The 16,355-nt window shown below is 30.5% G+C and overlaps 1 protein-coding gene across 2 annotated transcripts in view; it reads right to left on the bottom strand.

The window, feature by feature from the left end:
* Positions 1 to 586: 586 nt before the first annotated feature.
* Positions 587 to 16,355, bottom strand: part of LOC123293765 — a 98,375-nt gene continuing 82,606 nt past the window's right edge. For both annotated transcript variants that reach the window (XM_044874670.1, XM_044874671.1), the window contains 8 exons: positions 9,226 to 9,359; positions 8,657 to 8,705; positions 3,947 to 4,084; positions 3,705 to 3,857; positions 3,288 to 3,466; positions 2,948 to 3,151; positions 2,378 to 2,671; positions 587 to 1,967 (listed from right to left, as the gene is read on the bottom strand). In XM_044874670.1, coding sequence (XP_044730605.1) covers positions 1,692 to 1,967; positions 2,378 to 2,671; positions 2,948 to 3,151; positions 3,288 to 3,466; positions 3,705 to 3,857; positions 3,947 to 4,084; positions 8,657 to 8,705; positions 9,226 to 9,359 — 1,427 coding nt within the window. In that variant the 3' untranslated portion in view covers positions 587 to 1,691. The remainder of the gene's footprint in view (positions 1,968 to 2,377; positions 2,672 to 2,947; positions 3,152 to 3,287; positions 3,467 to 3,704; positions 3,858 to 3,946; positions 4,085 to 8,656; positions 8,706 to 9,225; positions 9,360 to 16,355) is intronic.

The raw sequence follows: 16,355 nt of genomic DNA, 5'->3' as shown, positions 1-16,355 counted from the left end.
TCTTAAACAGCTCCAAATGGTTTATGGAAAAGTAGTCCGAGAATGAGACAACCCTTTTTTGGTACCACAACGGACCTTATGGCGAAGTGTTTCCCACCCCAGGAACCCCAGGACAACCACTCTAATCTAACTTAACCTTATGTGTATTGATTTGAACGTTCTTACATTTTTAAAAGTTCGGTTAAAAATTAACTTTTATGCTTTTTTAATATTGGTTCGAAATTATAAACACTAAATTTTCTTCTGGAAATAAATACAATTTCAAAAAAAGCTATACTCCCTTCTTTTCTAAAATAAAAAACACGATGTGAATAAACCTTTTTCACATCTTATTTAAAATTGAAAATCTAACGCACATAAGTAAATAAGATACGTTATTTTTTTGTTGGTTTGTGAGTTTTTTTTAAAATTGTTTTAACTAAAATTATAAATAACATAATTACATTCAAAAATAAAGAAAAAAAACGATAAAACAAATGAAAATCAAGAACAAAAGAAAAAAGAAAAGAAAATCAAGAGCATAAATAATAGATTTTTTTGTTTTAAATAATTATTATACATACTAATAATTAATTAATTGATACACAAGACTTAATTATTCATTTTTAATTAGTATTATACTGATGAATAGTACTATTTTTGGCTATTTTTTTTTTGTTAAAAATATTTTTAAGAGGTACAATATATAATGGCTGTTTCATTTAAGTTGGCATTACTTGCATCATCTTAATATTTCTAAAACAGAGACTTAATTGTACAGAGACTTAATTGAGCATAATTCTGTAAAAAAAAAGTACAGGGATGTCCAGTACAGGCACAGCCAACCATTTTTATTACAAAAGTTTGTTGAATCAAATCATTTTCGCCGCAAATTTTATATTGACAATATTTTGTGTCTTAAAATGTTAGAAAAAGCTCATGGTCAATCAGTATTATCAAATACACAAGGTTTGAGTGATAAAAGGCGTTAAAATAGTAAAGGTGATCACGAATTTGCCCCAAAATGTCACATTCTCAAACAAAAAACACTATTTCACTATAGTGAAGCGTTTTCGTGAAGAAAATTCTCAAAACGATCAGAATTATGATACAAAAATCGTGAATTTTGTCTGAGGCTCTTTCTTTTTGCATATAAAAATAAAATTGTCAATCCTCAATACTTCTTTTGAGGCGACTTTGTCAATAAAACAAAATAGTCGTTTAATACAATACTGGAAAGCGTCTTTCAAAAAGAATTGAATACGGTGATTTAAATTCCTGTTTCAATTGCGTGAGTCTATTTTTATGATTTCCAGTACTTTTACCTTTTTGTTCCACACCCTCATCTTATTTGTTTAGAAAAATCCATGTGAAAAGTGGGTCTTTTCACATGAAATAAGTTGTTTTCGAGATATTAAGTGATTATAAATTATGCCAGCTAGAATGAAACATCCTGTATGTATATATATATATAATTTTTTTTTAAATATATAAGAAATAAAAGTTTTCATACAAATTAAAAAAAATGACGCGATTATCATTTTTGAGACGCGACTTACTTCGACGAAAAAATACACACACAAAAGGTGATTTTTTGTTTGTTTTTTGAACCCGTAACATCCATTTTCTTAGCTTTTCTTACCTACAGACACAAGCCAGAACTCTTAATGATTAAGATTGATTTAATGTATTTGTTTTTTTTTCTTTTTTGTTTACTCTCCTCCAGAGACTGTTACTTCCCGATAGTGTGGTGTACCGTCTGTTGTTATGGATGTATCTAATTGTGGCGACGAAGGTGCACTTTTCATACTTTCCTCTTCTTCAATACATTCTTCTTCATCTTCATTCTCCACATTTTCTAATATATCCTCGATTTCTTCGTTACAATCTTCTTCTATAATTGGTACTTCAATTTCATCAGTTACAGCGGCTAAATTTGGTACTGATGATGCTTGATTCAAATTTGTTGGTGGAGATAATGTTGGATCCTGGAGAATATACACAAAAATTTCTTACTAGAAGTTTACTAAACCACGTGACTAGACGTATGCAAATTCTTACTAGAAGTTTACTAAACCATCTGTATTTGTCCATTGATTTTTTTTCACTCGTTATTCAGCGACTCGAGTGTAAGGTTATGGAAACATTCTAAAAATTTTATTTCACCGCAATTAAACAGTGAAAATTGAATTTTAGTCTCATACTCCGAAGAGACAGTGTTGCCTTCAAATCAGTGGCCTCAAACAAAAACAGATGGCATTAAATTGTTACGACCCTAAGATACCGAACAAGGGTTACTGGATTCTTATATAAAATTGAAAAGGGTAAAAGATTTATGTATGTTTTATGCTGAAAGAATTTTTTTTAAAGTATATTGACAGAAAATAGTAAGATTTACCTGTAAACGTAATGATGTATAGCTTCCAGAATCGGGAGAACCTTCACCTTCACCACAAGGCCTCAAAACCAGGTACAAAAGTAAATCTGATAAAGATATAATACCAATAACTTTATCATCATCATCGACAACAACCAATCGATGAACCTCAGCTCGAACAATTCGTTCCATTATTGCAAATAATGTTTCATCTAATTTACATTTATGTACACCTTCGAACCATTCGTTACGATGTTCGTTTGCCTTTTTTAACGATACATCTAAATCATTATAAGTTTTTTCAGCAGCTAGATTCTAAAAAAATACATAAATATACATTTTTTATTTTCGAAATTATTAAATAAAAACAACACTCGATTACTGTCAGAACAAGTAAGTGTACCCGTTTCTAAAAATAATAAAGGCAAAGTTATTTTTAGAACCAGCTATTTTCTTTTCAATTTTCTTCGACTGTGAAGCAGTTAATTATTTGTGTGTTAAAAAAAGTAAATAGACGTTCTGCTGAATAAGGCACTCAGATGTTATAGTCCAGGTAATCGAGTCTCTATTTAAAATGAAGTGAATACTTACAATAACATCGAATTTAGCATAAATATCAACTAATTTGCCTTCATTATCTATTATAGGTAAAGCGGATACTCTTCGTTCAACGAATTTTTTAAGTGCTAATATAAGTGAAGTATCTTCTGATGCTGTTTCAATATTGTCATAAGTTCCAATTCGCACCTCTCGTAATGATTTATTCATGTAACTAGGCTTAGGTAACTCATTTATCTGCAAATAAAAATTGGAAAATTATTAAAGATTTTCCGAACTTTGACCAACTAGCCGATTAGTCGGTTGCAAATAGGCCAACTAGTCGGACAAGCCGATAGCGGGGACGATGAGGGGGATCGGATAATATACTTACATACAAAAATAAAAAGCGTAATATGCGTTTGTGAGTTAAAATATATAAAACATTCCCCGTTTCAGGATCAATTACTGGCAATCGATGAATTCGATTATGTATTAATGTTCGTATTGCATCAAATAACGATGCATCTGGACCGATGCTCACAAGTGGCATATCTGTGTCTTTCAGTACTTCTGTAATTTAATAAGAAATTCAAAATTAGTAACAATCATACATCTAATTTTCACGGGACGTCGAAATACTATCTCAAAGAAGTAAATAAAAAACTTTTTCTTTATCTGCGGCCGAAAGTATGTACTTCCTGCTTCTGTTGGGAGGCAGAAAGTCCAACATATATGCTTTGGTACCAAGGCAGTAATTAATGTTTACATTCGATTGAAAATAAAGAAAAATTGTATTTTGAATACTTACTTCTCCAAGTATCCAATTTATGCTCCTCTAACTCATCCATTGTTACATCTGGCGATGTATAGTACATTTGTAATATTTTAATAAAATCTGTTATTGTTAACATTCCAATAAATTGCTGTTGGACACTATCCCAAAGTGGGGCTGCTCTTACACCTGTCACAAGTAAAAATCAATTAATTAGATAGATATCGGATGAAATTATAACTTTGCACATTAGTGCGATCAATGTTATTATTACTTACCATTATAGACTAATGCAAAAAATGCCTTTTTCACAAGCAATTGAGTATCGAAAACTACTAATTTGGCTGAAGTAGGTATTAGGTCGTAACATTTATGAAATTTAAAAAATTTCACAAATATTTGGGATTCATCCTCCTCTGCAACAAATAAAAAAAAATTATAATTAGAATTATTTCGAAGTATTACAAATAAAAAGGTAAAATCCTTTCAATCCTCACTATATAAGATAAAGCTTAAAATTTGATAAAATTTATATTTAGAGTATAGTATAGGCCCACACTGACACTGTGATGGTACATAATTAAAATCAAGTGTCGGTCAATCACCATCTTTCGAAACCCGGATCAAACTCAGTTCGAAATTATTTTTGACAAATAAATTGCAAGGTAATTTTTTTCGTCATCAAATTAAATTAACTTTAAAATCATTAATTTTATTAATTGCAGCTTGTTGGCAATCTTGAAAAAAATTTCTTAGAGCCTTTAAGCTTTCCTCTTCGATCGAAGGTTGTGGCGATTGCCGATTAATCGGTTTCGGTCAGAAATCGTACACTATTGAAATCATACCTTGAATTAAAAATGAGACTACACTCTCTTTCAAAGCTGGACTAATTGTTTCAAATTCTTTGATTTCATCAATTCTATACACTTCTTCCTCTTCAATAACTGGTAAACGCTCGCGCGCATAATTTGAATAGAAATGCAAGCGCAACATTCCCTTCTTAAATAATTAAGTATCATTGCGAATCACTACTCTAATCACTACTTTTGTAAGTTTTAACATAACAATAAATCACCACATGAATCACAAAATTTTTTAATGAGGACTCCACTGTAATATTATAAAATATGATTTTTTCTATTTTTGTTCGAAATTTTAGTTTATCAATAATTCCATTATGCAAAAAAATTGCACCTGTTATCAGAAATACATTTTTATGATTAATGAAAACGTTTCTTAGAAATATGAAAATTAAATCCGGGATAGGTAATTATTTTTAGGATGCCTTTTCATTAGAAAATTAATTTTATTTGATAATAGTAAGTATGAATTTATTAATCGGAATTTTAGAATTGATTTTCAGGAGAAGATTCTACCAGCATATAGGTAACCAACTGTTATATTTGGTTCCGATATCGGGAATCGTATCCGAGCCTCCTAGGTGAGATCCAATCGTTTGATTCCCGCCTAAATAAAGGTCCAATACTTATTACTTCCTGCTTGACATAACCTCACCTGAGATTGTGTTAAATAAAAATGAACATAACCTGTAAGTTATGAACATAACCCGTAAGTTATTAAAATTATAGAAGATTTAAATAACCAACAATTCTTTGTTTATTGTTTAATCTGAATAAATTCACGTGTTATTCTGCAATCACAAAATATGGCTGTCGAAATAACAACGAAAAATAGCATAATGCAATTTTTTATTAGTAGAGCTTATATCAGATGAAAAGATTACCTATATTCTAATTCTAATGAAGATAAACTTTCTATTGCGACAGATTTATAAATAAATAAATATCTTTGTTTATTGTTTAAATGTAGAATTATCGTATTTAAGAATCAAATCTAATTAAAAATGATAAATGAATGACATTTGTTGATAAATTTTTGACAAACGTAAATAAACATGGCATGTGTTTGTCTAAAGATACACATAATTTAAGACGATCGTTAAATTTAGAAAAAAATTAAATTGTAAAATTTATATAAATAGATTTTATTTTATCTGTCAATCTTTGACATAGATCTTTCAAAAATATTGAATATTTGTAGATTATTATTTATATTTATAACATTTGACCAAATGCTGGAAAAATCTTCTCCTGAAAAGCAAACTCATCTAACAGTAAACAAAGAAATTGTTACTTATTTAAATCTGTCATAATGAAAAGGTTATGTATGTACATAACCTTATTTTTTGTAGAAACTCAGTTGAGGTTATGTCAAACAGGAAGTAGTGTATTATTATGAAAGCCAGGATACAAACTTTTTGAACAGTAGACTAAAAAACTTTCTTTCCTTCTGAGAAATATATTCAACATTGGCTGTTTAATAGGTATATCTTAATGACTGATTTCGGATCATTTGAAAAGACGCGCCTAATTTAATTCACTTCAAGAGACATAATAAACTAAAAATAAAAATATGATGGAATTTAATGTCAAGATATATTTAGATTATAAATAAAGGAATTATATTTATGTCATTATTTAAGTTAGATAATAGCCTTACTATTTGACACAGCCTCGGTTGAGGCTATGTCAACTATACAGTGTTAATTTTTAGGTGAAGGCATAAAGATTTAGAGCTTTTTCGGGTATTTACTTTCAAATACCCCAAACGCGGGTAATTAAAAATAAAAATGGTTAGGTTATATTCATCAAAATATAACCTTGCCATTTGACATAAGTTCAGTTGAGGTTATGTTAAACAGGAATCCATTATTTAGGCGGGAATATAAACGTTTTTGCCAATTATTGTATATAAGTTATGTATTACGGTTAAATTTTCACTAAAAACTGTTTTAACTTATTTGTCTTTGAGAAACATTCAACAGGCATTTGTGAGCACATAAAAACACGCAATTTAATTCAGTTCACGAAACACGATAAACTAAAAATAAAATTATGATGGAATTTAACGAAAATTATTGAATTATTGAAAATAAACAGTGACATCACAAATGAAAGTATTAAATTTTTTTTAAATCACTTTGTTTTTAAAAAGACAAGTATTTATTTATTTTTTTAAAATAAAAAGTTTTTTGAACGAAACGTTTTGATGAAAAATGATGAACTAACTACTACTAAACATAATAAAACGTCAAACACTTGTAAAAACAGTGCATTTGTTAAATTTTAATAAATGCGATTAAAAACACCACACAAACTGATGTGAGTGAAACGAGTGTTGTTTGTCTATTTGAGGTGGATGATGCTAATATTGGAATTGTCAGTAACTATTGCCAAAATTTTTAGAAGAAAACGGACGGTATGGTAGGTACAGTAAACGGTATACGGTGATCATATTTATGTTTTGTTGGCGTTTATACAGAATAAATCAAGGAAAATTATCAATGCCAATGTTTGTTTTGAAAGTTTACTTTAGTCAAAAATATAATCAGCTCTATATTACGTTTTCATTTACTACTGTGTTGTGTTTTTTTAAATAAATTTTCACCTCTATGCATTGGCTAAAACGTGCTGAGTAAAAACAGAGGCATTTTTGATAAACATTGTTGACTACAAGCCCAGGCTAAAATTTTTCGGGTGAAATGACCCATCAAAAATCATGCTGAAAAAGATGCTCCTATATGTAAAAGTAAGTTTAAGCACCATGGCGTTAGTTTTGCGCGGCAAAGTAAGAATATGAATGTCACCCCCCTTGGTGTATCACCCTTGCACCAGCAAATATGTACGGTGTTGTTGGATACTAACTTTGAATAAGTATTCGAAGCGAATTACATAAACGCCGTGCAGAAATAAATCACATAGGGCTTCGAAAATTGACGGGAGATCAAAAAGTTTTTTTAACTTCCTGGATGGATGTTTTTGTCAACGCTCAGGCGGTGAAACGTTGAGGAAATGGTAAGGGAGAAAGGCGATAATAGTTGGCGAAAGATTACAGTCCTGTCTAAAAGTGGAGATCGAAGAATTTTGTTTATGCTTCGCTTAGGAGTTGAAGGATTATTTTGTTTTATAAGCCGTTCATTCAAATTTTGGTACGGATCCCTGATTATGTGAACACGATTCGCTTTTGATCGATCTTAACATCAACTTTCTTCCCACTAATTTTCAATATATTTATATTAGCTTTTTTTGCAAGAATTATTTTTTGTCTACTGAAGTTTTATGGCGTTCACACCTTTTTTTCATAATCATTATTATTAATATTAATTAAAATGAATTTTCTAATTTGTCAAAAGTTATTTTCGACAGTTTTACAGTCTGCGATATTGTAAACGAATTAAATATTTATTTCACCGAATATATGCAATTTGCACTTGAGCATATAATTAATAATAGTCTAATCGTTTTATATTAATTGATTGAACTATTATAAATTTGGTGAATTTCCAATTTTCAATTGGACATGGCTAAGAAGTACTGCATATTAATTCACCTGTAGAATTTATACTGATTCAATGAATGCATTTAAAAATAAAATTGAATATCTGTGTTTTAAGGCCCTACACACACGTAATGGTTGAGACAAAATGTTCACAAAATGACCCCTAAAGGCCAGCAAGATTATGCACTAATGCCATCTGTTGATGTATAAGTAAACAAAATCGGTTAGCATGAGATCTACTATATCGACAGTTCGAGGTGGATGAAATAAATCAAGTAAACATTTTAAAAAAGCCAGTCAACCAGCGTTTTTTAATTTTTTTTTATATCTTATCTGCATCCAACTCGATCTGTATTTTGCATCCAACGTATTTTTCTAAAGTTTAAACTATGGTATGGAATCTTTTCTGTGTTGAACACAAACTTATTCGATATGCTTTCTTTTTAACTATGTTACAAACGTTTTTAACACAAATAATACCTTTCCTTTATGTCTCATTTTTAATTAAAGTGCATAATACTTCAACTATTTTCTCTACAACGTTCTATGACTCCTACAATTTTCTTGTTTATAAAAAGTTTTAACTAACTCTTGACACAAAATTTAAATTATGTTTCGAACAAACTTACCCAAATCAGATATGCTGACTTTTTCTAAAAATGGATCTGCTACCGGCAACTGAAATAGAAAAAGTAATAAATTTTTGCTATGAAAATTTTATTGTAAAGTCGAGAAGGTTCCGTTTTCTAATTAGAAAACAACTAGAAAAGAGATATGATCTGATATCGGAGGTTTCTTAAAATCTTTAATTTAATCTATACATATAAAATGCTTTGTCCTGATTGACTGACTGACGGATCAACGCACAGCCTAAACCGCTGAATGTAGAGATCTGAAACTTGGAGGGTATGTTTTTTATATAACGTAGGCATCCGATAAGGAAGGATTTTCGGAAATTCTACCCCTATATACGGGCGGGTAACTGATAGTATAATAATAAAAGGCTGTTAATGTATCGCAGAGCCAAGAACCACGGTACAAAATGTACTAAAAATGACCATAAACTATCCAAACATTCGATTAATTTTGGAACCTTTTGTATAGCGGAAATGAAATCCAATGCAATATTTGAAGTGGTCGTGCTTGATTAATCATAAAAAATTGATTGCTGAATTGAAAAACAAACAAAATTACTTACTCCTCTAGAATCACGGAATAGTATAGCTGCATGGTGTGGATCCAAAAAGGCATCCGACGCTCGATGCGGTACTGTTGTACCTAAAGAGAGTCTGCGTCGATCTGGATCTAATGATGTTCTTCGTAAATGCGCACCTAGAACAAACAAAAGAGCAAAAATTAAAAACAAAATTTAAAAAAAAATTGAGTTTCCTATTATGTACAATTTTTATTTATGAATCAATATTGCAAAAGAAAAGATGAATATTGTGGATTGCCATTCTTCGCCGAATACATTTTTCTAAATGCAAGTAAATAATTTCAGGCCTCTTATAAATTCTATAAATGTATAAAAAAATCATTTATAAATAAAAAATACGCTAAATAATTTTAAGCGTAATTAAGCTCATTTGCTTTGACACTTTATGAAAGATTTCTAGTTCATTGATGTTGAAAAATTATTTTAAACAGATTTAATCACCATCTATGATTGATACTAGGGGTCTTTCAGATTTATTTGGTTAAAAAAAAAACTTGTAATATAAACACTGCGCTTAGCTCGTAAGTATCCATCGGGTAGCATGGTCCTGTGACATGCAATACTCTGTTCGTTAATCTTTCTTTACGACCTCTGGTTCATCATAGTTACCTCAATTCTAGAAGTATGCATTGTGTCCACTCGGTTGTTGTATATTTTTTTGTGGTAATGATTTTGTAAAAGAGGCGCGGATATGTGTAAACGGATACCGGAGTAGTGCGCGCAATTTGATTTCATTTGTATTTAAGTACAACATTTTGTGTGTCTACAGTATATCAGCGTGTGTGACGACTTGTAAGTGTGTTACCTCTTGAGTCTTGAGACAGACAGTCATCACCTATACTGAACTGCACTGACTATCCAACGAACTGAGTGCATAACAAAAATTCCTTAATTGTGAATAAAAGTTTCTTATCTTTCTCGGTATTTATTCTCTTTGTTTGTAAGGTCCAACATAAAATAAACCAACTCTAGCAATATGATTTTTTAAAAATAATTTATTGATTTAAAAATGTCTTGTTTGTAAACGATGTGTATCAAATAGTACCCACAAAGAAAAATAAAATTCTCAGACGATTGAAATTAAAATTTTGTAATGTTATATTTTTTTGATACATTACTTGGCTAAGTATCAACATCAATATTCTAATCGACATTCATATCTGGCGTTATCCCTTCAATTTATCTAAAATATAAAATTTAAAAAAAAGGCCATTTTTAATGTCTTACGATTGAATTTGTAAATTGAGATCAAATTTGTAGAAGTATCCAGTTATTATAAGAAATTGTACTTGTCTTACTTTTTCGAAAGACAATAAAATATTTCAACTCTTTTCTTGTTTATCTTGTGCTTAATTTTTAGAATAGAATGCATTCTAAACAAAATTCTATCTTCTTGGCCAATTGTTATTGATCCCTTTGTTGCAAGTCCGTATAATAAAGAAGTTTATAGTATTATTGAATTAAATCGTGCAGTCAATAAACTTCAAAAGTACATTTCAAAAACAGGATACGAGAAAGAATCTTTTCTTTTATTGTAATAAGAAATGCATCAGACAATAATAAACAATAATATTATCGAATTAAATGTTATCTAATTACGGTATTGTGTATATATTCAGTTGTTGCTCTTAATTCGTGAGTCATTTACACATACTAATGATTAATCATTCCTTGAACACTTTGCTAGTCCATGAGAGCTGTAAGATTTAAATTCTATAGTTTTTTTTCTTACAAACATCAGAATAGTTTGTCAAAACAACTTCAAAATATGTCGTTTTTTGAGAATACTCCATAAAAGCAATGACTGACTGATCGATCGATCAACGCACAGCTGAAACCGCTGGATCTAGAAGCATGAAATTTTACACAAACGTTTCTTAAATGACGTAAGTGAGGTGAGTTCCAAATGCTGTATCAATTTTGAAGTTAGAAATGTAAAAAATGATATCTGGATTAACACATAGCAACTTTTTATTCCGACAGTAGGTTCCCGCGGACAATTATTGCCATAGGCTTACTTAAAATAATCCACGACACCTTAAAATTATTTCACTTATATAAAATTACATTATCAGCAAGTATCATGGGCTAAAACCATAAAATTGTCAACAAAGGGAGGAAAGTTCAAAGAAAGGTCAAAGAAAGTGGGATCTATAACACGGTAGTCTTTGTTTTAAGAGTTAAAATTGTCCAGACAAGCGGGCGGGTATCTGCCAGTAAAAAACTAAAAATAAAACGTGAGTTTAAGCTCATTCCAGCATTTGATGATGATAAACGCCTGCGTAGAACTTTAATAATCAAAAAAAATAAAATCAAGTACCTTCTTTTAAAATAGCGTCATATATTCGATAAGTCGATTCACAATCACTCAATTGAGGTCGTTGTACACGCGATGCCCCATCTAAAGATTTAGATCGTTCACGAAATTCACTACTCTCATTCTCATTTAATGATTTATTATTTGACGAAGAATCTTCACTACACGAGGCCCGTCTACGGTGTCCTTCACCAGAACTTCGCCAATGGTGTACTTTCTTGCCAAAATGTCGTATTAATTCCGAAATTGTATGATGATGATGATTATGATTCATTTTAACAACACGTGGTGACGAGGAATATGATGTAGGTGTTGATGAACCCCCACCATTAATACCACTACCACTACCCTTTCCACCATCAGAGGTATCTTCTTCAGGTATATAGAGTTCATTGTCGGTAGTGCTACCTGAATTAGTACGAGATCGATTTGTTCCATGTAAGGATAAGATATTATGAAATGCACCTAAATAACTACTTCCAGTGGCAGTTCCATTGTGACTACTTGTAGTAATACTATTATGAGGTATATGATGAGAATGATGATTTGTAAAATTGTGAGCATTGTTGTATAAAATATTATTGTTTGTATTGTACCAATTGTTGTTCATTGTTGAACTTATTTATTTGAACACACTATTTGTTTTTAGATATTTTATTTTATTAATATGGACGAAATAAGTCACATAGTGACGAAAATAATTTTTCGTTTTGTCATTATTTTAAACTAAAAATATATAAGAAAAAATAAATAAAAATAATTGAAATTTTCAAGGTTTTTTATTAGTTGCAATATTATTTTCTATTAAAATATTACAGTGGAACCTGCTTAAGTGAAACATTAAGGGATCTGCAAATTTGTCTCACTTATAGAGGTATTCCACTTCCCCCTGTGTCTCAGATATCCCGGAATAAATAATTATCTGTTTCATTTACAGAGGATTCCAATACCATTCCTGCTAGAAAAATTATGAATACCGAGCCTTCATGCTTTGTGCCCTTAATTAATCATCGATCCACTTCCCGGAAAGTTTTTGTGGCGAAGTTTCTTGACCCATGTTAGCAAACACTGTTCAAGTTTAATATATTCTGATACGTATTAATTTCAGTAACTCTATAACTTAAGTTTTTCACGTAATGATAACGATTTGAGCCTTCGCTTCGGCATTTTTCAAATAAACATCTGTATGATAGTAAAGCAAAATTAAAACTGAAGATCATTGAGGCTCAAAATTGGTTAAGTGGGGAATTTGCGGGTAGAATAAGAATAAGAAACAAAACGATGTTATCTCAGTTTTCACTTACAGAGGTTAATGCATATAAAATTCACTTGCCTTGTCTCAGTTATAAAGTAACTATGACGATAAAATCGAAAGAACGAATCCCGGATATAGAGGTTTGCTTCGTCCCACTAACAGAGGTAATTCAGTGCCAAAAGTATTGGAACCTCAGCATGAGTTCCAGTTATGGAGGTTTCTCATTTATCCTGGCCCCACTTAACCAAGTTCCACTGTACTCCTATTACTAGTCGTAAATGAAGCTGGCAGATTAATAGAATAGAAATTGTATTTGGAAACTTCAATTTTCTTTAAATCTTTTGATTTCACGTTTACAGTCGAGTATATCAAATGTCAGAAAACTCAACTCTTTTATTTTGCATTGAAAGTTGTTTGAGTGTAGTCAGATAACCACTCTACTACATAAACAGGTCACTTGAGTTAACTCAACATCACTCCGCGCCTGTTTTATGTGCTAAAATCAATCTCTTTCATAGAAGTAATGATTTTGTTTATTTAACTTCAGTAATTTTGTATCAATGAATACATATTTTAAATTCAATCCCATTCTATTGTAAATACAAATATTAAGCTGTACTGATTCCAATCATTTGGAAATTTTTTGAAAGTATTTTAACTTTATTTCAATATGAAACGACTACCTTTGATATGAGGATGTAATTATTTAAATTTTTTGTCAGTGTTTAACACCCTTCTTTTTGGGTCGGAGATAAAAAATCAATTCTTCAGGAACTAAGTCAAGATTTCTCAGTGAAAATCATGAAGAATTACGTTTTTTTCGTACCCACAGACTAAAAATAACACTTGGAACACTATAGTTCTACCATCGCTATTTATTAATCGCGGCTACAATACAAATGAATAAATAATTTCGCAGATGAGATAAATTCCATTTATCTTCTTAATGTTTTATACATTTACTAGCTGTGAACTACCCGCTTTGCTGGGCAACATCCCCACTTGCATCCCTCCCTCCACATTTCCTTGCGTGGGATAACAGTTTTGTAATGTACACGTCATGCTCTTTTATTTGATACCCCACTTAGGTATATTTGTAAATATTCGATAATTCCTTCCCACTTTCTCGCTACACCTTTCTACCCTCCGAAAGTTAAAAGTAGATAAAAACAATAGATCTTTGAAGCTGGTTGTATATCGTGTCAATATTTCAGCTTAATCGATGCACAACTTTTTTAGTTTTTGAAGCATATCCATTTCAACCCCTATTTCCACCCCTTACTCTACTATAATATGGATGTATTATACATAAAAACCTTCCTCTTGAATCACTCTATCTATTAAAAAAAACCGCATCAAAATCCGTTGCGTAGTTTCAAAGATTTAAGCATACAAATTGACATAGGGACAGAGAAAGCGACTTTGTTTTATACTATGTAGTGATGATTTATAATGTGATGGTAATATCCTGAACGTGTCAAGGTCAATCAAAGTTGATATCACCAAATATATAAATATTAAAATGTTATTTAATATTTAAAAAAAATAATATATTGTTATTCAATAAAGGTAATACCTACCTAATTTAATTCATTCCGTGTTTTATATGTGTATACAAAAAAACAAAAACAAAAGTTGTTTACTTTTTAAAATATTCAAATCATATTCAATCTATATGTGAGATCATTTGTCATTTTATGTCGATAGGTCTTTGAATTTTTATACTCTGTTATATGGAATATCTATCAAGGTATCCTAATTTTAGTCCTACGTAAGTAACGCTTAGAAATATTGACGATACGAACAATTTTTATGCCATGTATATATAAAATATACATGGTATATTAAGTTTGGTCCCAAGTTTGTAACGCTTAAAAATAATGAAGCTAGGAAAAAAATTTTGTCATAGCTGTTCATAAAATCACCCAATTAGTCCATTTCCGGTTGTCCGTCCGTCCGTCCGTCTGTGGACACGATAACTCATAAACGAAAAAAGATATCGAGCTGAAATTTTTACAGCGTACTCAGGACGTAAAAAGAGAGGTCAAGTTCGTAAATGAGCATCATAGATCAATTGGGTCTTGGGTACGTAGGACCCATCTTGTAAACCGTTAGAGATAGAACAAAAGTTTAAATGTAAAAAATGTTCCTTATCAAAAATTAAACAACTTTTGTTTGGAACATTTTTTCGTAAACATCACTGTTTACTCGTGAGGTCGCCAATTAGGCGGAAATTTTATAATATGTACTATACTTGATTATCAGTTATGTATGTGTCACATGTTTGTATGTGTAATGTGATAAAGAAATCAACACTGACTATGCATGGTATTTCAACAATTAACTCAGTCAATTGTTTGTTTTCACTTGTTTAGTATAGGTGTTCGTAAGATCATCTAAGTTGTAAATTTCTGATTGTCTGTCTGACCTTCCGTCACCACGATAACTAAAAAATGATAAGAGATATCATGCCGAAATTTTTAAAGTAAACCAAGTGATTCGAATCGCTCTTATAAACGTTTCTGTCATCACCGCATAGGAATTGCACCATAAAATGAAATAGTTTCTCCGTATACGGTGATTATGAAAAAAATTTTTAATCAGAAAATAATAAATCATTTAATTGTTTGACATCAACAATATTAGAAGTTCGATATTTTTCCATCTCTCATTCATATGGTGCAATTATAAAATCTAATGAATGCAAAAAACAACATTCCGATTGAATCACCAGAGTAGGTAGCTACATAAACAAAAACAATTGTTATTTTTCTTGGAAAATATTGTAAACGGTAACAAAAATATTACCGAATAAAACATTATAAAATAGCTTAGACAGTATCGGCGAATCATAGTCAAAAAGTCTAGTCCCCTTCCTCGACGAGTATCCTTGCCAATTGTATGCAGGATTGTAGATAGATCTTAACTGCCCTTGGGCTCGAATAAAACAAATAGTCTGAATTCTACAATAATAATAGTGGATCCTAACCGGTTAAACTCAATTGTCCTTTTTTTTGTTACAACATGTACGTTTAGCTGCGGTCGTTATGGAAGTTGTTTGACAAGGCGCAAAAATTTTTTTCAGTTTCAACTTTGTTTTATAGCAATTTTTGGCACTTCTGCCATGCTTGATTTCAAATTATCGTCATACATATGTTTTATGACAGGAAATGCTCGACATCGAATCAGGAGATTATTTACTATGCGGCAGAAAGTTGGGGTTCATGGATTTTTTTACGTGCTATATCCTAGAATATAGTGGTTTTGTTATATTCATCAACTATTTTACACACAAAAGCTTTGTTATGCTGAAAGTTTCTATGAGAATTTTAACCAATTGAATCGATTTCGAAATTGATAATTATTTATAAAGAATACAAAATTAGGTATATCGAGAGGTAATTTATCAGCTTTATGATAAAAACAAAATTTTTTAAATTAATTTTATCAAATATTAAATTAGGATACGCCGATATGTGCTAGGCTAAAATTATTTTTTGAAATATTATGAAAAAAATATTACATCATAGGCATAAGTTT

The sequence above is a fragment of the Chrysoperla carnea genome, chromosome 2 (genome assembly GCF_905475395.1).
Source record: "Chrysoperla carnea chromosome 2, inChrCarn1.1, whole genome shotgun sequence".
Taxonomy (NCBI): domain Eukaryota; kingdom Metazoa; phylum Arthropoda; class Insecta; order Neuroptera; family Chrysopidae; genus Chrysoperla; species Chrysoperla carnea.
Note: the sequence above shows the minus strand (reverse complement) of the source record. Positions and strands in the feature narration are given on the sequence as shown.